Source organism: Carassius gibelio, chromosome A12 (assembly GCF_023724105.1).
Source record: "Carassius gibelio isolate Cgi1373 ecotype wild population from Czech Republic chromosome A12, carGib1.2-hapl.c, whole genome shotgun sequence".
In the NCBI taxonomy this organism is placed as follows: Eukaryota; Metazoa; Chordata; class Actinopteri; order Cypriniformes; family Cyprinidae; genus Carassius; species Carassius gibelio.
This window is the reverse complement of record NC_068382.1, coordinates 18947112-18974938: the sequence shown is the minus strand read 5'-3', so window position 1 is coordinate 18974938 and position 27827 is coordinate 18947112. Positions and strand designations below refer to the sequence as shown.

The 27827-nt window shown below is 34.3% G+C and overlaps 1 protein-coding gene across 2 annotated transcripts; it reads right to left on the bottom strand.

The window, feature by feature from the left end:
- Positions 1-652: 652 nt before the first annotated feature.
- Positions 653-25946, bottom strand: LOC128025392 (syntaxin-binding protein 4-like). 2 transcript variants are annotated; one of them, XM_052611722.1, is made up of 23 exons: positions 25755-25946; positions 23630-23703; positions 23395-23490; positions 23244-23313; positions 23069-23143; positions 21824-21903; positions 20724-20853; positions 20241-20373; positions 19319-19425; positions 18966-19188; positions 18769-18847; positions 17016-17101; positions 16306-16402; positions 16005-16117; positions 15693-15782; positions 15484-15549; positions 11999-12175; positions 11337-11453; positions 10321-10370; positions 8311-8453; positions 2801-2858; positions 2656-2720; positions 653-1695 (listed from the first exon to the last, which is right to left on the bottom strand). In XM_052611722.1, the coding sequence occupies exons 1-23, from the start codon at positions 25811-25813 to the stop codon at positions 1688-1690; spliced, it is 2196 nt and encodes a 731-aa protein (XP_052467682.1). In that variant the 5' UTR covers positions 25814-25946; the 3' UTR covers positions 653-1687. The 2 variants fall into 2 exon arrangements, with proteins under 2 accessions (XP_052467682.1, XP_052467681.1); XM_052611721.1 differs by lacking the exon at positions 2656-2720 and having other exon boundaries at positions 25755-25944.
- Between the last annotated feature and the right edge of the window lie 1881 nt (positions 25947-27827).

Here is a 27827-nt window from a genome sequence, read left to right as displayed (position 1 = left end):
TGCTGATTATGGAAACGTGTTTTCACCAAAAATTAAAAGGGTTATCTGATCTCATTTTTTTATTAATTGTATTCAAGATATAAACTCTTGACTTTTTTTCCTCACAATTCTTTAATTTTGAGTTTGTGTCTCACAATTTTTACTCTTTCCCCTCTGAATTCTGAGTTTACATCTCAATTTATTGGCTATATGTTTATTTTACTTTTCTACTGAATATAGGTGCAATTTTTATAATATATTTGCAGCAAGTCCTTGGAAATATTTCATTTTCCCAGTACATTTTGCTTTGTGGTTTTCATTCAATAAACAAAACAAACAAACAAACAAAAAACTGTTAATTATTATTGTTATTTTTAATTATTTTTTTAATGGACTTTTATTTTTTTATTTTTTTGTATTAGATGCAAAGGCTGCAGGCATATAGACATTTATGTGGTTTAAAATTCAATGGAGTCATATATATATATATATATATATATATATATATATATATAACACAGTATATATATATATAACACAGTACCAGCTATTTAGAAAAAAAAATTAAAATCAATATTTCTTGCCTGAGGTGTGCCTAAGTGCATGTGAAGTGCACACTCATCCTGAAATAGACAGACCTAGCAAATATTCTTTCAAAAAGCGAAAATGTGGATAGATTTTTATCTGTTTATTTTTTTTAATAGAACCACAGAAGTATTCACACATTACAGGATAAACATATATCTTCATGATCTATGTAAAGAGATCGCTGAAGCTAACTTTACACTGTTAGGCAGAGTGAATTCACAACAAAGCAAATGTGCCATGTCGTATCATTTTCCAAGAAATTATCCACATAAGGCTTAGGGTATGTTAAACTCACATTTCTAATGGAAGCACAGAACTAATTGCACATGCAAGAGAAGACACTTTCACAGTTATGCATAATGAACGTCACTAAAAGTAACGCTTACAGCAGAATTAAAAATGCGTGAGAGAACAGTTACATTATAGTGAACCAAAGAAGCGTCTTGCTCTCAGAGCTGGTTCGATTAAGTTTGGGAAAGTAAATAAGTTCCTGTTTCAACAAATCTGTGAAGAGAAGTTTCAGAAAGTGGATCAAAGTGGCAGCAGACACAAGCCAAATAGAATGAACTTCACAACATCTAAGTTCCTGCTTCACCAAGAGGCCACGTCCTTTGACTTCAAACAAGTGCAATTGACTTTTTCTGAAAATCGCCTGTCCATTGTTTTTCTCAAGGTAAAAAATAGACAGAAATGAGTGTATAACATGAGGGGAAATTCCTAAAATGTCAGAAAAACAGCAGACAGACACAAAAACAGGGAAAACTCAACTGTGAGTTCTCAACCAATCAAAGAGCTCAGGAATATTTGTGATAAATCTGTTGCGTATTTCATTAAATCAGTTCGATTTTCATTTAATGAAGGTGTAGAGTTTTTTTTATTTTTTATTGTTTGATTGACTTTTTTTATAATGCATATATCACTTCATGTTTATGCTGTGTTTAGATTGTTTTCCTTTTTCTTTTTTTAAATGAACAGTTGGACAGAAAGTGGGAGTAGAGTGCGAAGTCTTTCGAATCAGTCTAAGCTGTGGATTCTGGAGAGTTCAGGCTTTCGTCATTTGTTCTTGATTCTGACAGACCCAAAGATCTCATTACAGGGTGCGTCCATGATGTTGTCTGAGTTACATGACTGGAGGAAGAAGAAAGTTTCATTTCAGAAATGACATCCTCAAATGTAAAATATTTTGAATTAAAGAAGAGAAAAAGATGGACACTAATATTGTACGCTAACAGTAACAGTTTGGGGTTAGTAAAGGTTTTTAAATGTTCTTTTAAAAAGTATTTTTCTCACCAAAGCTGCATTTATTTTTTTTTAAAACACAGAAGAAAGAGAAGAGTAATATTGCAAAAAATGATTACAATTTAAAATAACTGTTTTTCATTTGAATATATTTTAAAGTGCAATTTATTCCTAACTGAATTATCAATATCCATTATTCTAGTCTTCAGTGTCACATGATTTTTCAGAATTCATTCTGATTTGGAATCATTAATTAGATTTTTTTTTTTTTTTTTTTTAACAACACAAACATTTTTACTATCACTTTTGACCAATTTAATGCATCCTTGCAGAATAAAAGTAAAATTCTTACTGTCCCAAAACATGTGAGATATGCACGGGACATTGTGGGTGGATACTGTACAGTAGGTGACTGTTGTGGTGCCACTGAGAGTGAAATAAAGAACGCTAAACTCATGGGTGTGGTGTTCCTTACGCTTTCTCAAAAGAGTGATGTTTTAAATTAACTTAATGCATTATCAGACGCTTTTATCCAAAGCAACTAACAGTGCATTCAGGCTAACATTTTTTACCTAACATGTTCCCTTGGAATTGAACCCACAATTTTTTTTGCGCTGCTAACACAGTGCACTGAGCCATAGGAACAATATTTGGAAAGATATGCAACTGAAAGAGCATGCTCATGCCAAGGTGAGATTAAATAACCTCTAGAGATCAAGAGGTTACATACATTTTTGTCAGTAACAATAATAAAATTAAGCTGGCTTCAGAGCACAACAGCATTATCTGCGATTTTTTGTTATTTTGTCACAATATTTGGTTGTAGAAGTGCAGTTTAAAGTGCAGTACCTGATGAATGTTTACTGTATCTAAAACCGTTTATCTCACGCTGCACAAACAACTTATGAAGTGCCCTTCAAAACATGAGAACTGTTATTTACAGAAACAAAGGAATTGTTTTTTATGAATGTATTTGAAGTGTCTCATAACTTACTTTACGTAGTACTTCACTCCACCTGCAGTGTACGCCTCACCCCAGACAAGAGGTACACCTGAATGAAAAAAACAACAACAACAATAGAGAAATCAGATACATTTACTCTACATGAGGACAACAAACAAGATACTGGAGAAGTCTGCAGCCAAAATAAAAAAGGGCATTGCAACATTTCTCGTTGATCCTTTTGATCCTGAAAGGCTAGTGACCGTGAGAATTTCCTGGAAACTGGATGAAATGGGGTCATAAATGAATATGCTAAGAGTGCCAGCATGTTTGCATGATCTGAAAAGCTATTTTCATAAACGTAAGGAATGTAAATTTAAAGTATAACAAGCATCAAATGGGGGTAAATCAGATTTGCTTCCATTGGATTTGGATTTAGGTTTAAAACTCCATCCGCACACATGTAAACAATTCTCCACATATGCACTTTTTTTTTTTTGACACACAGCTTTGCATACAGGACGGACGGTTGTAATGAACGTCAGCCAATAGAACGTAAACAGACACTATTGAAGGCTCAATATGGCAATGGGGGGGAATCTCATTACTATGTGCCACCATACTGGTAACAAATCCCTGACAGAATTTGAACTTAACACTCCCACTCCCTCAGGAAGTACAATTGATAGTAAGTCTGCTGGCATACTCAGTATCCTGACATGGCTTTATAACGGGTTTCTGTTCAGAAATATGATCTTATTTAAAGTTTTATGAGGAAAAGGTTTTATGAGGAAAAGAATACACAGAGTATCCCACTGTCTAGATTTCACAATCAACATTTTGACAGGAAAGGCCAAAGAATAATTCATGCCGTCTCAAATTTCTACAAACAAATATCCCTGGCTACATATGATTTAGTGCCTATGGGAATTTACAGTAAATTTAGTGTGTCTACATTTGAACAAATAAGTGGAAGATGTATGGAAGAAATTTTGGCTAACAAATAAGGTTTCAAACCATTTATCGTTGAACTGGCCATATCTTGAAAAAAAAAAAAAAAAAAAAAAAAAAAAAAAAATATATATATATATATATATATATATATATATATATATATATATATATATATATATATATATACATATATATATATATATATATATACATATATATATATATATATATATATATATATAATATTTAAATAGATTAGAAAAACATTATTGTCCTGAGGGAAAATTGTATTAATACAATATCTGCTGTTTAAATACAAGTGGCATAAATATAATATATACAGCAAAACATCACTACCTTACCAGCAATATACAGTAAATACATAAACTACAGCGAAAAATAAATTGCACAATACCCGTCGTGTAACACACCTGTAATCATCATAATCACATGTAGTTACAACATACATACACCAGGAAAAGGAAGAAGAAAAAATTACTTAGAATTATTAACCTCTAGGACCCAAATACAGATATTTTCCACCTGAACACTCCATTTCAGTTTATTATCGATGTGAATGCCCAGATATCTGTAAGAGTCCATCTAGGCTTCTGTATATTCTGATCTTTAATGACCACTAGTGAGTGGTCTCCAATGGATTTGGGGTCAAACATAATCTCCACTGTTTTCTTAGTGTTAATGGTAAGAAAATGTTTATCACTCCACTGAACAAAATTCTGAACCTTGTGTTTGTAAGTAACAACAACGGATCTATCAGATTTAAATTGATCTTAGGAAATAAAGAAAAACAAAGAACAGTGAACTTGCAGAAAACTAAAATAGTAACGTTTCGTCTTGTCACATTCTTTGCATCAGTTGAAATTCCTGTTGGTTGTTTCTATTGTAAAACAGTTCGTCCTGGTAATGGCCCTTCTTTAAAAGAAATGGAAATAACTAGGCATTCAGATTTAATGTGCCTAAACTTTGGTGTATCATAGCTAATTATTGGCTGTTTTCTTTAAAGACGTCTTCAAAATGAAAACGCATTTCATAATAATTCCTAGAATATAAACAGAATGTTGTTTCTAAAGCTTGCATTCATCTCTATTTTTAGCGGCCATCAACTCAAGTCTTTAAATTCTACAGCTCACTGATTTTTTTTCGGGATTCAGTTTTTTATATTCAGCGTCCTGACGTATCCACATTGATCACAAACCGTTACTGCCTAAGCCTTGGGACATAGTAACACTCAGAGTAGCTCATCACATGCCTCTTTAATTCAATCAGCTCTTTGTTTTCTAAAGGCCTTGCTCTAGTAACCAAGAATGAATAACTTCATTAGATCAACACTATGAAATGGAAAAAAAGACTATTTCAGTGGCTTCAAATTACATCTCAGTAAATCATATATAATTGGGATAAGCTGCAGAAAATCTCTTTGCTGTTCTCTCTTAAAGGGACAGTATGATAATTCTGTCATCGTTTACTCATCCTCATGTCATTTCAAACTTGTATGGCTTTTTTTTATACTGTAGAACACAAAAGAAGATTATGTTCTTCAAAAGGCTTTTGTTGGTGTTCTGCAGAAGAAATTAAATGACAGAGTAAATGACAGAGTTTTCATACCTGTTCAATGAATAACTAAGGCCAATTATTTTACCATAAATGCTTATTCCAAAGCATGTCTCCCCCTCAGTCTTATTGATGAGCCAGAGCGATACACAGCCTGTCACATGGCTGGGAGAACATCCATCACGTGGAAAGCACTGCCTGTCTCTAAGCTGGGCTAGAGCTGCTCTCTCTGGTTTCAGTCGGTGTGATGAGGGTGGCCCTCCATGTGCAACTCAAAGCCTGCCTCGTCCTCCCCTGCAGGGAAGCATTCAGCCAAAACGTGAGCATCACTCACTGAGAGGTCACATGCTGCCAGGTGAGTGGGACACGTTTCCCTATTCTTTGAGGCTGAGACCATTGTAGACCATGAGACCATGTATTCAAAGAAAAGAGGAGGCCAGAGATGCTCTTTTTTCTGGATTCCAGTGTGTCCTTGAACTGTCTGTTTCCTTTAACATGGTTAATGTTAAAGAGCCAGTAAGATGAAAATTCTAAGCTTCCTATCACTGTTTATAAGACCTGTACATTAGGTTTAAATCCATTCAAGGTTAAAAAACATTGTCTTTTTGTCAAAATTTCATGTTAAAATTCCTCAATTCTCAGGGATCCCCAAACGGTTCGCGCGAAGCTGTTCAAAAGATTCAGTTTCCTTAAACCCCACCTTTCGGTAGCATACTGTGTTCTGATTGGTCAACTAACATAGTCAGTTTTGATTGGTTGTTCCGCAAACACGACTTCATGGTAAACAATGCGTTAGCATCTTTTTGGGGTGAATTATGTCTTATTCCTCTCATCGCGAAGCAAACAGTAAAATAAAAAACTTGAACAGTCTCGCTGCTTTTTCTTCTGTGTGGGTGTTTTCAAACCGCGCGCTTCAGTTTGAATCTGAATAGCGCGTTCAGCGCGGGGGCATGGTCACATTAGATATAACGAAGGGAGACGTGAAAAACGGACATCGCCTTGTTTTCATATGGATTACTTTATCACAGAATATCTGTTAGCAGCACTTGTTACAATTAATTTTAAGGACGTGTTTGTAAATGAAGATCAGCACAGACAAAGGCTGCAGACAGCACACATACTGATAAGACGCTCGGGAGAAAACAAACACATAACTTCATAATCAAACTTTGCGTTGTGATTCGGAGATGCTCGTTGGTCTAAATAAAGTTGGTAATGAACCCTCTTTTATGGCCAAACGCTTTGAAAATCCCTCCTTGTACTCACCGAGATTAGAAAAGCAGTCATCAGTGAAATCAGTGAAAAAGGGATTTGTTGTACTGCTCTGTTATTGTGGTAAAAATGAATTTTAGCCATTGGTTCTTCTGATCTTCACTCTTTGGCAGTGAAAATAAAACAAACTTGCCTTTACAATTAAAAACACACTGTCTCCTCGATGTGTGTGGGGGTGGGGCAGGTCAGAGTTCCGTTTCTCCCAACATGGTAGGCGGAGATTATTATGCAAAGTGTTCCTAGTGACGTACATAGAGATGGGCAAAAGATTTGAAATCTATCTAAGATTTTTTAAATCTATCTCGTTTCAGCGATTCAGAGTCGACTCCTTACTTTAGAAGCCAATAACTTTATAAATCGTGTACTTTTTTTTAAATCATGCCGGTCTGTAACCAAGAATACGATCCAAATGCTTTCTAGAGATACAAAGAACAGGATACTTCAGCTAATATTACTATCTGATTATCTATATTATTATTCAATCTATAAATCAGGTCGTTTTTTTTAAACTTGACATTGATTCAGTGACTCTGTTTGAGTTTTATGAGTATGTATTGGACATCCTGTGTTAAACAGGAAAAGTAGTGAAAAAGAAAAGGCGTTGGTGTTATTTTTTTGTTTCCAGAGCTGCGCTTTGGATGGACTGCTATCAGTAATGTTTTGACAGAGGGATCAATTTAACTAGGCCAACAAGATTATATTATTTCATTTAGCAAACACTTTCAGTCAAAACAAGATGTCATGAACAATCAATGTAGAATTGTTTTTTAATTTTAATTTACATTTTTACATTTAATTCTATTTTAAAAGGCTCTTTTAAATGTTTTCCCAATAAGTACCCATTTCTAAAGATAAATATCTTCGTGTAGCCTGTGACAATTGCAACAAAGACAGTTGCTTTCTAGCAGCTTTGTATCCAGGCAACGGTATCAGCAGAAGTGAATCAGATCTAAAGGCTTGTATCATTATCAAATACACCTTGTATTGTGTTTCCTTGTGAGACTGCCCTAATTTGATTCACTATACACATCTAAACACAGTAGATTAGATTTCACAATTAAGGTGGTTTGCCTCATTCTCGGTAATATATAAGATGTAAAATGCTTACATCACAAGGAATTGAAAAGATATGAATGATATGAAGCATTCAACAAGCAAGGACATTATTAAGTTGAATTAAATCTAGATCACTTGGCTGTCTAGTGAAAAACATAAATATATTCCATTACAACTTCTATCTGGATAGGTTCTATAAATTTGAACAACAAGCAGTCTCTTGGTCATAATGATGCTATAATGTTTAAATGTGTCTAGTTTAAGAGGCTCGTAATGAGATGGGATCACGGAAAGATTGTCAATGTTTTGACCTCTACAGGTCATTGGATTCATTTGTGTAAGTTCAAATGTTGCTGGAAGGTAAGCTACATATTTTCCTGAGATTTACAAAGGTAAATGGGGTCAGGAGTTCAAGCAATGGCTAAATGAGTGGACTGAATCTGGTTCTTAGGGTAAACCAAAGTCTTGTGTGTTATATTTTATAGATATATTTAAAATGTACAAAATATTACTCATATTATAATATTCCTCCCCATGAATGATAACATCTCATCCAGCACAGTTCAGCTGAAATTGCTCATGACGTAAGATACATTTAGGTCAGAAAACAACATGAAGGTCAGACAAACTGACGCAAAGGACAGTTGCAATTAAGTAGATGTTTGATTTTCATGGGAAAGCAGAAAAAATGCATGTATACTACTTACAGTCGAGCTCTAGAATGCCTCTGACAGTATTAGTTAGTTCATTCGCTTCCACAGCAAGAGCAGATGCTGTCCAAGGTGGTTTCTTCCCACCTCGAGATGGCAAGGTCTGAGACAGAGTGGCCAACTTTGGATTGCTGGAAGAACTGAAAAACATAACACACAATCCTTTATTTAAAACAGTGTAAGCAGTTTCAGAATTTTAACTAACTAACTAACCTAACCTTAACCTAACTAAACTTTTTATTTAATAAAGATGTTTTATTTAGTTTTGTTTTGCATTGTTAAAAAAAACCTGTAACCTACTGAACACTGAAAACTGTGTCAGTCTTGCACGATTTCTTATAAAAGCTGTAGAAGAGTGCACTCCTTTTGACCTGAAAAGAACAAAGCATGCTGGGCAGACTGGCGTAAAAGAAGAGCCCAGCATGACTCCTAATAAAGGGTGAATTTTATGGGAAGGGGATTCAGACCCACTGACATGGATGGACCAGTGTTATGAAAACATATTATGTAACTACCACACTTTCGGGTCATTAGCAGAAAACTGAAATGAATTGGTCCAGACTGATCGAATCATTGCATGCGTTTGAAACATATTTAAGATTCGCTAGTCTTACAGTCAGGTTTTAAAAATAAATTACTAGAAAACTGCATCTGAATGACAATGTTATAAGGTTATGAATTATATTACCAATATGTAATTTATTCATGTACAATGCCATTACAAGGTAATATTTTGTTTAAAATATTACTATTATCAACAATCCAAATATTTAATGACACAATTATTTTATTATACCACTCAAAAGTTTGTGATCATAACGATTAAAAGAAAAGAAAAAAAAACTTTTGAAAGACATCTCTTATGCTAAACAAGGCTGTATTTCTCTGATCAAAAATACAGTAAAAACTGTTATATTGAGAAATATTATTAATGTACAAAATATCTATTTTCTAGTATAATATAATTAAAATGTAATTGTTTTCCTGTGATGAAAAGCTGAGTTTTCAGCCCCACTACTGCAGTCTTGTTACTTACGTTTACTGATTCTTCAGCATTCCAGTTTGGTGAAACCTTTCTTATTGACAAAAATGTTTAAAACTGTTGTTTTGGAATGGTGATCTTTTTCTTTCCATGATTTATAAATGAAGAGAAAGTTCAAAATTACAGTTTTTTTTTTTTTTCTTTTTTTTTTTTTGCAATAACAAAAATCTTTCTAACTGGTATTCAGTTTCATGTTTCCTTGCTGAATAAAAGTATTCATTTCTTTGGTATTTTGGAGGGACTATACTTTATAACGAAGATATTCTACAGTAAAATAAATAAATAAAGTCTGAGAAAGGTTATAATAATACTGCAAATACACTCATATTTAGCATGTAAAGAACTATCCTTCATCGGCTGGATGCATTCAAGGTACAGTAGAGTAGAGTGGCTTTTAAGCACAGTTGCTGGTCATCATGCACCCGCTCTCAAAAAGAAAAGTCGTATTTTTCAGCAAACTGCTGGCAGCCTTCATTTCGATTTAATAGGACATTTTCTGGCCCTAATAGACAAAGACACAGTGGCCTCTTCAGTCGGTGGGGATGATCATTATGGGAAAAAATGGCTCTCCAGACGTGCTCTTCTAGCTGAGCAAGGGCGACAGGCTGCAGGAGGCCATGTTGATTGGGTCTAATCAACATCACTGCCACAGCAAGGTGTTGTATTGGCCTCTGTTCATTAGCTACCCCTGTCCTTTACCCACAAGGTCTCTCTTATAATAGAAATAAAGGGAGAAGACTCCATTTATACACCCTGAATACACAGCCTCCTAGAATATCAAAGAAGAACTTTATTGACTGAATAAAGGTCCCTAAAGGAAAAGTCTTTATTTTGTTATTCATTCTTTTCCAAACACCTGTTGCTAGTGAAGTTTAGTATTACTTTCTGTCATACTCCAAATTAGATTCGATTTCAGTCAAATCATTAGATCTGCCTTCACAAAAGGATGAGAATAATCATCTTACCTGTAGCCTCTTGAACCGCTTTGGTTTTCAGACAGGAAGCCTTGGACAGCCTGTGGGATTTTTGAAATGTAGGTGATCAGATTAGTCCATAGTCGAAAGATTTAACGCTGCATAAAGATTACCCTGGTGATATTTTATTCTTAATAACATGAATACATTATTTTTATATTATTAATATTATTACTACTACTACTTTGATGGTTACATTTCAATGAATTTAAGTGTGTTCCTGTGGCTCAGTGGCAGAGCATTGTGTTAGCAGTAGAGAAGGTTGTGGGTTTGATTCCCAGGGAACACATGATAGGTAAAAAATGTCTAAAAAAAAGTCGCTTTGGAAAAAAAATGTCTGCTAAGTGCATTGTTTGATTTTAATCAATAATAATAATAAATGGTTTTACATCATTATTATTGTTACTTATAATAATAATACCACTGCTAAAACTACTTCTAAAATCTATAATAATAACTATTGTAATAAAGTTATATACAAATCATAGTTAGCATGACTAAATTGTTTATGCATCATGTACTTCTGCAAGTTAAGTGGAAAAGCAGTTGCACATTGATGTCATGTTCGTTTCACATTCTGTCATTTTTCATTTTTTAATAGCTGCCTAATGAAAGGGTTACTACACATTCTGTGTCAAACATATGATTAGTTTGAAAAAAAATGAACTTCTTTGTTTGTGAGAACTCTTGGGATGATGAAGTAGATTCGCTATGCTTGTGCGAGTAGATTTGACCACTTCATATAAGCCTGAGTTGATGGATGCCATGAGAAAAACATTCCACAGACTCTTTTTTTTTGGCTTAGATTTTATGATTTAGTGAGAAGACTAAATTCGGGCAAGAAAGATGGTCTTTGACAAATCACCATATGACGTGCAAATTCCTATACAGTACAATGAGTCATTTTGCATGAGCAATTTTCCTGGTGCAACTTTATTTTAAGACATGAGGATGTGATGATTTAATGTGCAGGTGGTTAAATTGAACTGAAAGTGAATATACATCACCTCCACAAACTGTAGAAGTTTACCCGTAGAGACTTCAAAACCTTTCCTTGCAGTTTCACTCTTTCGTAGCTGGCATTCGAGTACAGAAATCCTTTTTTTCAGATCTTGCAGATCCTCCTATGTGAATATTAGGAAAGTAGTAAAGTTTACTTTATGGTTTTTACTGTGTCTTACATGAATTTGCAATCAAAAGTGCAAAATAATGCTGTCAGAAAATCACAATTTGGAAATGTGCCACTGGAAATAGTAAACTGTTACTGTAATCAGATTTATACAGTGCATATGTTTTAGAAAACCTTTTGTAGTTGGTTGTGCTGAAATGCAATCAGTGTGTGATGATTTTTCCACAAGCAATCATAGCAATAATTAAGATCCTGTTACCCTACATATTCAAACATTTCTATTAAAATAAAGTTGATCCTGAAGACACGCGAGGTTGCTAGCCAGAAATTTCAAAAATAACCTCATCAGCCCACGTCATCCTGCAAGATCATGTTAAAGTCTTCGCAGCACATCAGCCCAGTTACTGAATAATACAAATCAAACAGTGACCTAGTTTCTATAGTACACGAGAGAGGATAAACCTGGAGTGGGGCTGTGCAGGGAATGTGGATCGGGAATGAGAAGAGAAGACTAGTGTAAAACTCTAAAAGCTTGAATACCTTTTCATTACTGGGTTGCTCAGTTTTCTGAGATTTCATTTCAGCTATCTCAGCCTCCAGGAGATGGATAACCTCCTCGTAGTCTATCTCCATTCCCCGGGCCTGTTTCTGAGCTGCCTCTGCCAGATGGATCTGGGTCCACAGGGATCGACTCTCCTCCACTGCAGATTTTGCTTCCTGCAACAACGGAGTTCCACTCAGAGCGACAGTGCTGAGAGTGCATGTACAGTACGACGCTACAATGCTCAGGGGCTCTTCCCTCTAACATTGCAAACTCAGTGCACTTGAAAAGAAATGCCTCCAGACTCACAGCATGACAAAGCACAGCTCTGCTTCTTTTAAGTTTAAAAAGGCTGAAGGAATAAGACATGTGCAAACAAGTTTCATTATGTCCATTATTTCTGCTTTAGAGAGAACAGACAGGGCATGTTTGGCAGATGAGAACCTGTAAAACAAGCTGTTATATAATACAGGGTATAGAAAGATGTTTTGCCATTAATGATAACTACAGAAGCATTGGATACTTATCAGCATGGCATCGTTCAATAGACGTCAGATAAAAGAAAGGTAATCAGGCCATTGTAATTATGAAGCTGTGGGGTATAATAGGACTCTTAATGGACAGGTTACATGAAATGTGTGAAAACCACACTGTGAGGATCTATAAATGATGGGGTAGTTCACAAAAAAAAAGAAAAAAAAAAAGATCATTATTATTAGATAGTGAATGTGTGACTTTCTTAAATTAAGTAAAATCTGAAAATGTGCATTTTACTCATTAGGAGTACTATTAACTGTCACTTATTTCAAAATACCTGGAATAACTTATGTAAAGGGAACAGATAATTGCCCACTGAAAGAACTTTACTTATTAAATAGACATGATGCGTCTTACATCAGCTCTTTACCAGAGAGGTATAAAAATGAGCGCTTATGTCCAGTTAATGTCCATGTAAATGGAGAATATGTGAAGTTTATTATAAGGATCGTGCATTGGTTGAAATTAATCTAACTGTCAAAGAATGTTGAATTCAAAAGCACATACTGTATAACTGTCCCAGAAGAGGTGGCTGGAGAAAAATAACAAGAATATATATATATATATTTTTTTTCATGATTGTTTTATAAAAATTCAAAAGAACAGCACTTATTTTGGAAATAGTTATACAGTAAATTTCTTTACTTTCACTTTTGATCATTTAATTTTGCTGTAATATAGCTGGGTGTGCACTGCGTGGACGGTGATGTAGCCTGCACATTTCTCACAATAGAGGAGGCTTAAAAGCCCACTGCTTCGATGCTGAAAAGCCCATGAGCCAACCTGTTGCTCTAACAGCAGATATAGAATGTAAAGTGTGGGCGGGGGTGAAGAGAGCAGAAAGGATTCAGCAATACAGAATGAAACATAGGGCTGTAAAAAGCCTTGGTTCACACCACAGGGAGTGTATTACATCTATTAGCACTTCAATGTGAGGAACTGGATACAAACTGAGCCCTCTGTAGTGCTCCAGGAGGGAGCAGCTGCGACTCCACAAACTGGAGCAAAGCACTTTGTGAAGGAGACACAGAAGTTGCGCTGACCCTGACGCCAATTAAAACCCCACAGGGCCTCATACAGCTGACCAAACATTCAGTGTGTCGCTTTAAGAGAATAAATGCATATTCCTTCTTATTTAGATCGTCTCTTAAGGTCAACCCCAAGTGAAATAGTGGCTGAATGCTTTTGCATGAGGAGCGATATCCCCAGCAGCAGGGTTGATATGAGGGCACTAATAGTTCACCACACACCATATACCATACATATAAACTAGCTTTTATGAGCAGTGATTTATTTGCCAGAACTTGCTACTATGATGAAAAGGTGTCGCTAACTGATTGCTAAGGTGTTCAAAATTACTTTTGCCATGTTGATATGTGGTCAAAGAACTCAGAAAGGGTTCAGCAGCAAGTCTCTATAAAATTCTGGTCTCTAAGTCTCTCTTTCAGTGCATGTCTGTGCCCATTTTATTATTCAGAGTTTGGGGGCAGAAAGATTTTTAAAAATATTTTTGAAAGTCTCAAAATCTGCTCTAAGAAGTCTCATCCAATGCTGCGTTTATTTGATAGAAAATGCAGTACAATTTGAAATAGTTAAAAAATAACATCACAAATTAAAATATATATTTTTCTAATTTAATCTCTTTAAATATAATACATGTAATTTATTCAAGCTATGGCAAAGATTCATTTTCGGCAGTCAATACTTCAGTCTTCAGTGTCACATGATCCTGCAGTTCAGAAATCCTTCTAATTTGCTGATTTGGTGTTCAAGAAACATCTATTTTTATTAAAAGAAGCAATGATACATTGTGACATGATGCCAGGATTCTTTGATTAATATAATGTTTAAAAGCTGCACTGATAATTTTGTTTAATTGATATGCAGCAGGATGATCAGAATGTACTGCTCTGCTGCCTTAGTAAGAATCTAATAAAAGCATTAAAGTCCAATTAATCTTGCATAGAATGGTGACGCTCTTCGGATTTAGGTTTACATAACAGGCACTTCTGAGGCTCTGAGATAGAACACAAAGAGCTAGTGGGAGCATATTTCTTTAGAATTCATAGAAAAGAACTATTTCCAAACACTGACCACCATCCCTCAATGTCCTACATACTTCATCTCCCACATGATGTTCTTAATGTGGGTGATTTAAGCTTCCTGTAGTGAGCGCAACACGCTGAAAATACATTTTTGGATATTGCTCAAAGCATTTTTCATTTTTACATTTGAGTTCTGATGAGAAGAAGAAAAAATGCAGTTTCAGCATTTATCTCTACAGGGCACCTGCATCTGACCTTTAAGAATTGAATGGCACATGTGCCCAGAGCTCCCCCCTGTGGCATATCTAAAACATGGAACAGTGACAATGGAATAAAGTAATGTAAAAATATAATAACAATAAAAAAAAAAAAAAAAAAGATGGATTGGAATCTTAAGGTCAAAGCCCTTTTTACACCACTTTTAAATGCAACAGCAGGCTACTGTAATTCTGAGCTTACAATGTGGAAGTCAAAACCAAAAACTGTCTGGATTTAGTGAGATAGTATAGAAAAAGTGCTATATGAGCCTGTGTGCCTCCATATTCATAGATATCCGTTAGATCTACTCATTCTGAAAAACTTCAAGAGACAATTCTGTCAAAGTGCTATGTTTTGTTTTGTCCTTGTAGTTCAATTCTCTGGACTCCCTATAGATCAATAATTATAAATGTAAAAAAATATATGAAGTTTAAAAAACTTCACTGCATATAGAACTTGACTGACAACTTAAAAAAACAACGACAGGTGAGTAGTTTGCTTCTACAATGCCAAATTATCGTGTTGATAAATAGCTATGTTTGCAGTTGTGCTATACACATGTGCAGTTTAAATGTTGTAACCTGCTAATATGGGCATCAAAAAGAACGTGTTCTGCTTACAGTGTGTAAGAATGAGTTGCGTACCTGTTTAACTTTTGTCAGTTCCTGCTGCATCTTATGATTAAGGCTCTCGGATTCTGTCTGCTTATCCTGTTAGAAGAGAGAGCTTCATATGAGTCAGCATTAGAGTTGGCGCACTGATTTTCACAAACAGGATTAATGAGAGCCTCACTCAAATGAATGTGACACATTCCAGCATGTGACAAAGTTTAAAATCATTGACATGGTGGTACCTGCAGTTTCTTGAGCACTCTTAAGACCTCAACGTGCTCATTTCTTAGTCTCTCCATCTCATCCAGATCATCAGACTCGGATAACGATGGCTTATAAAATAATAGTTAATATATAAAAATTACATGAATAACATTGGCAAATAATGAAAATTAATGTATGTAAAAAAAAAAAAATGACAAAGAACATGGATAAAAAATTATATATAAATATTTAACTGATATACAGTATGTGTGTGTGTAATTTCTTTGTCAATGCATATTTGTATGTATGCTTTTGCTGCAAAAATAAATAAAAAAATAATTTGCATTTACCGTAGGGTTTGATGGAGGCTCATTAAAAGCATCTGATATCAATCTTGCTACTTCCTGTTCCGAGTCAGATTTGGATGGTAGTTTAAAGAGTTCCTTTGCAACTCTCTCGAAATCTTATAAAAGGAAACTTTCCTATTAAAATTTTCAAACATAAAATGTGTAAAAATGTCTTTAGCACTTTTTTTTTTTTTATGTATAAAGCTAGAATAACGTACTGCATAAGTAAGGAGAGGTTAAAAAAGAAAGCCATCAGTACATAAACAACTACGACATAATGGAGATGGACATAATTTTTTCTCACCTCCATAAGCCACTGTCCCTCCTGGGCTCAGACGCAGCCTTTCTCCCAGTGTCAGGACCTGAGACTCAGTAGCCTTCAATCCCAGCATGTCCAGTGCCTGCTGACAGAAGAGCCCCCCAGTGTAACGTAGTCACTGCTTTGCTTTCTCTCTCATACACACAAATACACACTCGCTTCAGTGTCTACGTATAAAATATAACACAATTAATAATAATATAGTTCATGCATTTAGTGTCGTTTAAATGTTACTTTTATTTCAATACATGTATCCACTAAATAAACAAATAAATACAACTATAAATACTTATTTTCACACAATTATATAAATACATATAATGCATATTTACTTTAAAATGTGCTTCTGGAGTTAAAATCTTTCTAAAAATTGTTTTCTGTAATCTACAGAGTTGCTTTAGTCCAGTGTGATTTAACACAATGAAGCTGTGGCACATGCAGTCTCTATTAATTTTCCCATAATATCACATAAGGTGTGAAATGGGGTAGGTCGCTAACTGCACATATTGTTCACAACAGTGAGATTAACTCCCTCCACACATGATAGTAAAACTGTAAAAGATCAATACAGTAATGAGACTGATGGGCAACTATTTGTTAGCATTTGACCCTGCTGTAAACACAAGATGTTTCTGTAATTCTGTGTTGTGACAGAAATCATTATTTTCTAATTGAGAGGTTATGATTATGGAGACCTGCTCTATTTTCTCAAAGCTGGGAGTGGAGGATAGATGTTTTGAAGGTCTGCAGGAATTGCTGGGATTACAGGCAGCAGTTGCATCTGGAAAAAGAGGGAGAGAGAGAGAGAGAGAGAGAGAGAGAGAGAATCCAAATGAAAAAAATCTATTTTGCAAAACAGCTGTTTGTGATTTTTTTTAAAGTACATCACATTTTTTGTAAGTCTCTTACATAACTCTATGAGAGTTCAATTTATTTGAGTAGATTCCTCACAGTAGTGGCTCAAAGAAGCATTTAAGGCATATTTAAATGTCTCTGTATTTTATTACAAAATATCAAACCAAGTGGGATTTATTTTACAGAAATATAGCACACACTTTTTCCAACCACATTTTTTTGAACACTTTCTTGTTTGATATTAATGCAACATGTCATTATTAAAATTTCTTTGCAGATAACGCTTTCTTTAATATTTTGTATCTAATGCAAAAACAATTATACACTCTTTAAATGTTTGGGGTCAGTCATTTTATTTTAATAAGTGTATTACTATAAGAGATCAAATATAATGGTGTAATATTTGAATTAAAGTTTAAATTGTTGTCTCAAAGTGGCCCAAATTTTTTTGGACACTTAAGTAACACCATTGTTCAAAAGTGTTGGAACTTTAAGATGTTATGTTTTTTTAAATAAGTTCTCACTAGTCTCTCTTCTCAGGTCTGAATACATACCAAAACATTTCAGAAACAGTAATTTTCTTTATTTTATATTTCATGTTCCTCGTAAAGTACAGCTGGTGTTAAAATCTGTTTTAAATCGCAGCTCAAAGGAGCTTTATTGAAAGTGCTCGTCAATGAAATGAAACCCTGTCCTGAACAGAGTTCAGTATCCTCTATTTCACCTGGAGTTATGTGTCACGGTGATAGTAATATCCATTTTCAGAACCATGCCAGCTGGATTATCTTGAGTTACAAACACGGCATCTCATCAGCACACGTCTGCCGAATGGGAAGCCTGATCCAGGTTATGACAAAATGCTCCTTATCAATGCATTTCAGGTTGAAAGGCTCCGCAGACAGTGCTATGCTATTTTTTGAATAATAATAGGAGATGCATGCATGGTTGGTTTAAAGGAATGTTTAGATTCAATACAATAAAGTGAAATTAATTTTGACTTTTTCGGAAGAATAAATCAGTTACAGTAAAGCACTTACAATGGAAATACAGGGACATACAATCTTGTATTTGTGGTACTTTCATTCTTCCTAAAATAGTTTATATATATTTAAGCTGTCATGTTTTCTTTATTGCCATTTTTATGTTGAGACTATGTTACTAAGTAGAACTAAATAAAAAGTTATATTGCATGCATCATCTATTGTATGTATCATTTAGTTACAGTTGTATGTGTTTTGTTTTTATATATTAGATAATTATTCAAACGGTGCTGTTCACATCTCTTGTTCCCACCATTGAAATGTAAAAGTTGATTCTCACAAATATGATTTGTTGACCCCAACCCATTTTTAAGATGATTATATTGAATTATATTTATTTCAATGTTTATTTCTTTGACCCCTACATATTTCAATACCTTTAATGTAACTATTGTTCTCTTTTGGATTTTTAAAAATCGAATTATGTTCATAAACATTTGAAGTACGTTCAATATTTACTAATCAACATTAAGACATTAAATTCGGACAATAGGGTAGAATTTGTATGGAACTCCTATAGGATTCATATAAAGGGAATATAGGCTTGCAGTACCAGAGTTGGCCACTTTGGTGCAGGCACTGTCAGGTGAGGACACAGGGCTGGGATTAGGCTTTCCTGTTGCTGGTCGTACCTGAAGGAAAGACACAAATAGAAGCCTTTAAGAAAACATCAACCACACTCTTTAAAGCACTGCTTAAGTAACTCAACTCTGTTGCCAGAGTGGAACAAGCCACAGTCTTCTGTCTCACCTTAGTAAGTTCTACAGAAGGCAAAGTCTCGCTTCCAGAGTTGGGGGTGTTGGCAATCTTAGGAACGAGACCTCCAGGCAGAGTTGTTCCCCCCAGTCCAGCGGGCCTAAGTTGGGGGGCTGTACTGCAGGGAGGCTGAAGGGAGATCAGGCTGTGTGGTCCACTACTGGAGCCTGATGAAGACCTTCGTCTGATGAATGCTATCTCTACTGTAGGGTCTGGTCTGTAGGGTCAAACAGTGACATTTGCCACATGCATTTGTCTTGGACAAAAGCAAACTATCACAAGATACTAAGCGTAATTTCATTATGTTAACATTCTGCAAAGGATGTTTTGGAAGGTTGAGTTTTAACCTGAGTTTTGTTTGAGTGAGTATGCTTTTGGCTTCTTCGTGTGTCACTCCAATGAGTGATTCCTTATTGATGGATATGAGCTGATCCCCAGCCTTTAGTCTCCCATCCTGGAGTCAAAAAACAAACAAACAAAAAACATTCCCTTCACCCTGAATGGGCTTCACTTCATTTCACTTTACATTACCACAGTCTAAATCACTTAAACCTGTTTAAAAAAAAAAAGTAATATTGTGGAATATTACAAACATTTAAAATAACTTTTTCTATGTACAGGTAAGTGTAATTTATTGATGTGAAGGAAAAGAGATTTTTCACCAGTCATTACTCCCATCTTAAGTGTTTCATGATCCTTCAGAAATTCGAATATATATTCTAATATAGCTACTAATTTGGTGTGCAAGAAACATTTCTTATCATTAGAAGTGTTGAAAACAGTTATGCAGCTTCATATTTTTGCAGAAACTGTAATGCTTTCTTGGTACAAAAGAACAGCATTTATTTGAAATATAAATACTTTTTTAACATTGTAATTTAATGTCATGGATGATCAAGTTAATGCATCCTTCCTCAGTAAAAGTATTAATTTATAATAATAATAATAAAAAAAAAATCTTACTGACCCCAAACCTTTAAAATTGGTGTAATTTATTGAAATTCAACTTAGTCTACTTTAATTTACCTTGACCTTAATTTACCTCACTTCGTCTCACCATAGTCTACTTCATTTTGTCTAACTTCACTTCATTAACAAACTACTTGTGGTGTTTCACTAACCAAGAATCAATACAAAAAGCTGGCGTTTAATTTGATTAATTTCGATTGATTGATTGATTGATTGGTAATTAACATTTTTTTGTTCCTTAACTCAAAAACATGATCTTAAATGTTAAACATTTTCAAAATAATAAAATTAATTAAATACCTTTTGGCAATCGCTTCCTTGTATTATTTCCTGAACACACACCATTGGCCCCTCTGCACGGTTAGCTCCGCCCCTGATGACCAAGCCTAATCCTGTCCCTTTGGCAACACATATCAACTGAATCATGCAGTCTCTGGGGAAAGAGAGGTACACATAAGACCTCGGATCAAAAGCAGAAACAATGGTTCCTGAGGTAATTCGTTTTTTTTTTTTTTTTTTTTTTTTTTTAATAACACATTTTTAATTAATATAAATTAATACATGTTTATTTTGTGGGATTTCTATTTTATTCAGGTTAGGTCAGGTGTTTTCAGGCTCAGACTCTTCAATTAGTACACTATTAGCAGCACTGTACTGTGAGGAAGCTGCTGGGTTCTGTCATTTGTTTTGGTTGTAGAATTATTTAAAGTATACACAAAAGGATCACAAAAAAGCAGTGGATAAAATCTGGATTCTATCTTGTGTGTGTCGTTTGGTTCTTACGTGCAGACTTGTGGAGGTGGGGAGGTAATGCAGGCAGTGGTGTATACTGGGTTGGGGTCTTTAGGGCTCAGAAGCAGAGGACTGGTTGATCTGGAAGATGAGGAGGAGGAGGCAGTGTCGGTCAACTTTCCTGAAGACAAGAAACTTGCTTTTTAATAACTCCAGACTCTGCAAATGACACAAATGAATGCTATTATACTACTTAAGCACACTTAGAAAATAACAAATGCTTTATATATATATATATATATATATATATATATATATATATATATATATATATATATACATACATACATACATACATACATACATACATACATACATACATATATATATATATATATATATATATATATATATATATATATATATATATATATATATATATTTGTATATACACTACTGTTCAAAGGTTTGGGTTATTTAAGATTTTAATGTTTTTGAAAGTCATTAATGCCTAGAAATTGTGCATTTTTTTAATCAAAAATACATTAAACAGTAATATTACTGAACATTATTACAATGAGAGTTGATATATTTATTGATATATCTTAAAATGTAATCATGTTCATAGCCAATACTCCAGTATGATTTGGTGCCCAAATGACATTTCTTATTATCACATCTGAAATGGTCGTGCTGCTTATTAATAAATTTTGTGTTGTACTAATAATTTTAAGTGATATTTTTTTTGTTTCAGGCTTCTTTGATAATTAGAAAATTCAAAAGAACAATATTTAGGTGAAATAGAAATCTTTTGCAACATTTTAAATGTATTTACTATCACTTGTGAATTTAAAGCATTAAAAAAAATGTTCTGACCTCTACTTTTGTACAGAATGTACATACAGTATAGCATACACATACATTGTTCGAAGTCAAATCTGATACATGCTAGATGTAAAAATGGCTCTTTATGTAGAAAGACAATGATAAAAATGGCCTTTTCTGTTGAAAACAATGATGCTATGGAGGACCCAAACTAAATATTTTTCTAAGTTGGCAAACTGCAGGCTGCAATTGCTGCAAGTCCTCAAAATCAGACATTAGTCATTCACTCCTGAAATGCAGTAAATGATAGACGTAGCGGAAAATACCTGTGGAAACAGAAGTGTCTGATCCGGAGCTGGTACTACTGCTGGAGCCATATTTTTCCATTAACTCAACAAATTCCCTCCTAATAATAAAACATATAAAAATACACGCAAAATCAGAAATATATCCACCTTTCCTGGAGACATAATTTTCCAGTGAATCATAATACTTTTGTATAGACAAACCCTTTATTAATTTTTGTGTCTGTGTTGTGTCCAAAAAATAAATATTATGTGGCTTTTCCATTCTGTAAAATCAAGCATTACATAAGTATGAACATACTTGTTCTAAGGAAGTGCTGGAGGAAATTATCATTATTATTTTTTTAAATACACATGCACAAACACACACACACAAAACATTAAACCCCCTAACTAGATTTTGTAAGACAGTCTCTGGTTAACTTAATGAGATATGACATCTCTCATTAAATGCAACTTCCTCATTAGCACTCAAAGAAGCTTAGAAGCACTTAATTAGATTACGGATGTAATCACAGATGAATGTTCTCAAAATCTGTGTACTGTACTGAAACAGTTTGTTTGAGGTGACTGATTGTCCATTCATTATGAAGGTAATCCTTTTACAATGTTACAAATTAAAACCTGACCTCAGCTGGTTTAACTCAGGACACATATGACACACTTGCGGCCCAAATACGTCAACAGCTGTTCAGTCGGGAGTACAAAAGTGCTCATCAGGAAGTCACAGAGACCAGCAAACTGCCAGTTCCATTTAAACAAAGACAGACAGGAAGAACTTGACATCTGCCGAAAACCGAGACCTCTGGCTACACAGACAATGCCAAAAACAAAAGAACAAAAAAATAAAAATACCTCGGCATGCATCCTCCAAAAAGTACTCAGCAATGAGTGGTGGCTTGATGTTGTCAGTATAGACATAACTATATCGATCTAGTCCCCTAAGAAGATTCAAAATCAACTATTCTTTTTAAGAATAATAATAATAAAAAATACAACAACAACAAAAATGCATTATACTTAACAAAGGCCAAAATTCTCAATAAAGTGCTCAAGACTTTAATGTATTTAAGAGTACTCATGCATTTATAGGATTAAGTACATAATAACAGTCTGTACTTGGCAAGCAAAATTTCCGGTCTGCATATAATTTAAATCTTTGAACGCAAAACAAATGAATAATATAAAGAGTACAAATAAACAGGAAAAATAATTTATTCCTTTAAAAATGTTCAAATATCACCCAATTCATAAAAGTCATCTTACCTGGAAGCATCGTCGCGCACTATCAGTAAAGACATGTGATTTGAAGCTGACGCCATGCGAAGAACTTCCACTGCCCTAATAAAACATCCAACCGATTTCTCAGTTAAGTTGTTTTAATATACTTCAGGCTTCTTCTAATTTATTACAGATCCATAACCAATCCAGAATACATTACTTTTCATTTGTAACACCTCCTAAATTCATGTTGTTGACATCTAAAATGAGGTCCCCTGCTCTAAGACGCCCTGAAAGTCAAGGAACATCACCCATCATTCCCAGAATCTAAGTAGAAACATTCATTGGAGATTTTGGGAAAGAGAACATACCGTCCTGTGCTGCCACACCACCTGGCAAAATTCGTTTAATGAAAATTCCGAACTCTTCACCGCTCTGTTCCCTGTAGCCCCCAATGATCTTCACACCTGTCAAATTAAGAACAAGATTTTTGGGATTAATTCTTTATATGGGGTGAGAGAACCAAGTAAAACAAATTGTGCACCAAATGCCCAGTTTTCTAGGAATAATTTTATAAACTGAAAGAAATTGTGCCGTGGTTCTCACCAAGCCCTTTTTTACAGTCTGTAAACTCTAGTCTCTCCACAGCACGGTTGATGCCATGGGGCCCCATTATTGTCCTGAAAAAAAAGAGATTCCATTAAATATTAGTGCATGAAATATTAGCATAAAAACAAGATTTACAGAGGAATGTTCCAGACTGTTTTTAAAAATACAGATTATCGAATGGTTGGTAATAATGCGGTTGACCCTCTGAGGCATGAATTATAAAATCCCAAAGGAAAGAACATAATCATTCCCAATTTAATTTTTTTCCCAAAATGTTGAATATTGAGAGAGTTGCACACCTGCCCTTTGTAACAGGGAAGTTTCTTCCTCATACAGGAAAGAGGTTACTGTGCATGGGTTTATTTTAAAATCAGTCAAACATGTAGGTAAACACTGAAAGCGCCAAATGATAATTATTTTATAGAAAGAGTGTATGGATCAAATACAACGATGGCCTGATCTCTATTTTAATCCCTATAACAGACTGAAAGCAACAGAATACAATGTTTTTCCTCTAACTAGGACATTGAGTAAAATGTGTACATGTGTACAATTTTTCAAAGCAAAACTGACATATAATATTCAGTTGAAATTAAATTTAAATATGCATCTGACTTCATCAAAACCCAGGAAACAGTGTTATTTAAGCTTTTTCTGTCTGTTTGACAAAGAGGCATGCACTTTTGAAAAGTGCGTGATTGTTATTCAGTATAGCAGCTGTGTGTTTGTTCAAGGCCAATCTGACCCCTGCAAAAACACAGAAAGAAAATAGAAAATGATCATTTATAGATAATTTATAAAATAGAAAATTTAAAACGGCAGAAAAATAAAATAATACAAATTAAAAAAAAACTGGAAGGAGCGTTCTTGCACATTGTGTAAAACAATGTGTTGTCAAGTTGACATTTTGTTTATAATCAGATAATGAAAAGTATGCTTCTAAACTATTAAAAACCAATGTTTATTTTGCATGTTTTGCACTGACAGTGCAATATACAAGTTATGATATTAGAAAATGAAGAATTTAAAAAAAAAAAAATATATATATATATATATATATATATATATATATATATATATAAAAGCAAAAATATATTCTGTGTTAGTGTCAAAATATGTCAATGTTTTTTCAGCACTCTATATTTAACAGTACTAAAAAAGCCAGTTTAAGTGGCAACAAACATATGCATTAGCTAAATACTCCATCGTGATCATGGAATAGATGTTGATTGAACTGATGACGATTCCAGGACTTTTTTTATTTTATTTTTTTGTTTTGTTGGGATCATGTGGTGGTCAGTGCGAACTGAACAGGACGACAAGGACAAATGCTTGCACTCCTTATTAGTGATAAATTTAGCTCTGTAAACAATGCACTTTAATCTCTGTCACAATAAGAGTAATGAAGAGAATTAAAATTACGTTCAGTGTAATGACATTATCTGTCCTGTACTGCAGCAGGCAGGTCATGGTTAAGGCATTTTTTATTTCCTTTAAATATATATCAAAAGGATTCTGTCCTACACAAACCTTACATAAGCATATATCATAAAGCATTACGGGAAATGAAAGGATATGTCTTCAATGAGTCACCCTGAACAAAGAGAGCTCAAATGTAGAGCACGAGATTGTGTTACAAAGGATCCAGCATTAAACTGATCACTTAATTCTAATCTGTCTAACCTTGCTCAAGCCATGTAAGGATATGCACTCAAGTGACTATAGCGAAACTACGCAGGCATCCCTCTAGGGTGCATACTGTCCGTCTTGCTCTAACTTTCCACTTCCTGCTGGTTCATCACCGATACAATGATAATGAACTTTAAATGACTTCAAAACAATATCTTATGTACAGTCAGCAACTCTGTGCTGTGAATGAAAGCTAATTTATCTGCATTATTAGAGCATCACAACTGATTAAACACAATATTAGGATAGGCTGAAATGTTCCAAGGCATTTGCAACATCCATGCCAAACACATTCAAACAAGCAGAAACAAAGTAACAACACAAGCACAGAAAATGTGGCTAAGATCAGCATCAAATAAGCTTTTAAAGCATTAGTTTTTGCTTAATCTAAAGTCACTCAGCCAGATAACAACCAGATAATGCAATTTCCTACCAGTAGAGGAGTGATAGCCCGTCAAAGTGTTCTGCCTCCACTTGTGGAAGCAGTGCCATTGCAGTTCCACGAGCAACTGATGATGTAGTGTAAAGTCTATGTTATCACCGGGTTGGGGGGAATGGCAGTTCAAATCAGGTCAGTCTCGATGACCGAGAGACAGCAATCTACCCAGAGAGTAACAGACACACTCCTACCTATCCATTAATCTCTCCTGATACCCCACAGTCACATGGTTCGCCTCACCTCTCTCTGCGCTGTCATAGCTGATGATGATTCTGCCTCTCCGGAGGCAGGAAAGCTCAAAACTTGACACCAGGCTGGGATGTGGAACGAGGGGACGGGTGTCTGACTGCATGATTTCTGACCCAGGGACACTGAATCTACAGTCCAGTCGATTTTAAACTGAAAAGATCCTAAGAAACCTAAATTAGCTGTGTACATGTAAAAGCAACCACACTATACAGTATATAAACAGAACAAATATATAAAATAGAATCTATTTTTTTATTTTTTTTTACCAATATTAATATGAGGTCACCGAGGACAAAAACAACAACAACAACCATGACACATAGCCTATAAATAAAGCAAAATTTCTGTATATGATAATCTTTTAACCCTTAATGAACCTTAATCCTTAACTGAATGCAATCATAGATGAAGGTTAAACAATTCTATTCAGCTTGTGACCAAGAGGAAGCGCTTTGAGACCCTGCTGGCATCTAAAAGTGCAATAATGAAGGAGTATGATTTCATACTACACAGTAAAAAAATAAAACCTTTTTCTATTGACTGATCACATCTAGAGGTTTCAATTTGCCAAACTGAATTAGTGTTAATTTAATTTTATGAATTCAATAAGGCCAGTTGGAAAATTTCGACTTTTTTTGCTTTTGGGTTTTTGCTATTTTTTCCCCTCGAAAATATTAAGATGAAAGTTTTAAAATTTTATCTCAAACATTTTCACCAGTGCCAATTAAATTTATAACCTTTATAAATCAGACACAGTCAAGTTCACTAAAGCCAGTGTTACATTCATAAATGGTCAATTATATATGTTTTCTGTTTGTACATAGCAGTGTTAGTCAATACAATACACAAAATTCTCAATTAAAACTAGCACATCCTGAGTGTGTAAACAATTTTTTTTATAAGTGTATTTAATTTTTTTTTACTCAAATTAAACATTTTAAGTGCAAAACGTGTAACTAAAGTGTAACTAAAAGGTGTACATGCACATACCTGCATAATTTGAGTCAGGTAAGGCCTCAGCATCTTCTGTATGAAATGCTTGTGGTTGTTGAAAGTCATATTAGGTAGATATTCAATCATGGGTTTAACATATGCATGCACAAAAATGTAAATGGCTTAATAACGGGTTTTACAGAATGGATGAGCACTTTAGCATTATATTCTCCATGTACTGTTAAAGGACTTGCTACTCTGTTATTGGTTGGCAGTTGGTTTAAGTTGTCTTATAATTTAAGAAAAATAATTTATTGTTTAAATTGACATGACAGTTTTATGCTTGTTAATTAATATAGTAGCAAATAAAATAAAATCTATAACATTACTGCAGGTTGTTTCACAGTTTGTTTGATTATGCTGTCAGATCATTTTCATTTAAGTCGGTTTCGCCCCAAGGCCACATTTACCTGATTAAAAATATTTGTAAAATGTAAAATTATTATTTTTTTATTTAAAATGTAATGTATTTCTGTGATTACAAAGCTGAACAATCCTTCAGAAGTCACAAAATAATATTTCTTAATATTATCACCATTGAAAAGTTGTGCTGCTCCACCCCATGATTCTATTAATAGAAAATGAATTAAACAGCATTTATATGTCTTTGCTTATCAATTTAATGCATTATTTATTTTTGCTGAATTTCAGTATTAATTCATACTGATCCTAAAATCATACTGATCCTAAACTTTTGAACAGTAAAAACAACAAGCACTTAGCTTCGATGTGTCTCATAATGAAAACATTTGTTCACTCTAAGTACTAGGCCTTCTTTTTTTAGTTATGGACTGATCACACAGTCTGTGAAATAATTCATTCATT

Bases quoted from the DNA above. Each gene is read 5' to 3' on its own strand.
- LOC128025392 (XM_052611721.1), bottom strand. From the start codon at position 25,813: ATGGCACTGCTTCCACAAGTGGAGGCAGAACACTTTGACGGGCTATCA. The intron at 20,854-21,823 runs GTATTTTCCGCT...TCTTGTCTTCAG, and splicing joins AGACACTTCTGTTTCCACAG to GAAAGTTGACCGACACTGCC. The intron at 12,176-15,483 runs GTACGCAACTCA...CCGTTGTTGCAG, and splicing joins AACTGACAAAAGTTAAACAG to GAAGCAAAATCTGCAGTGGA.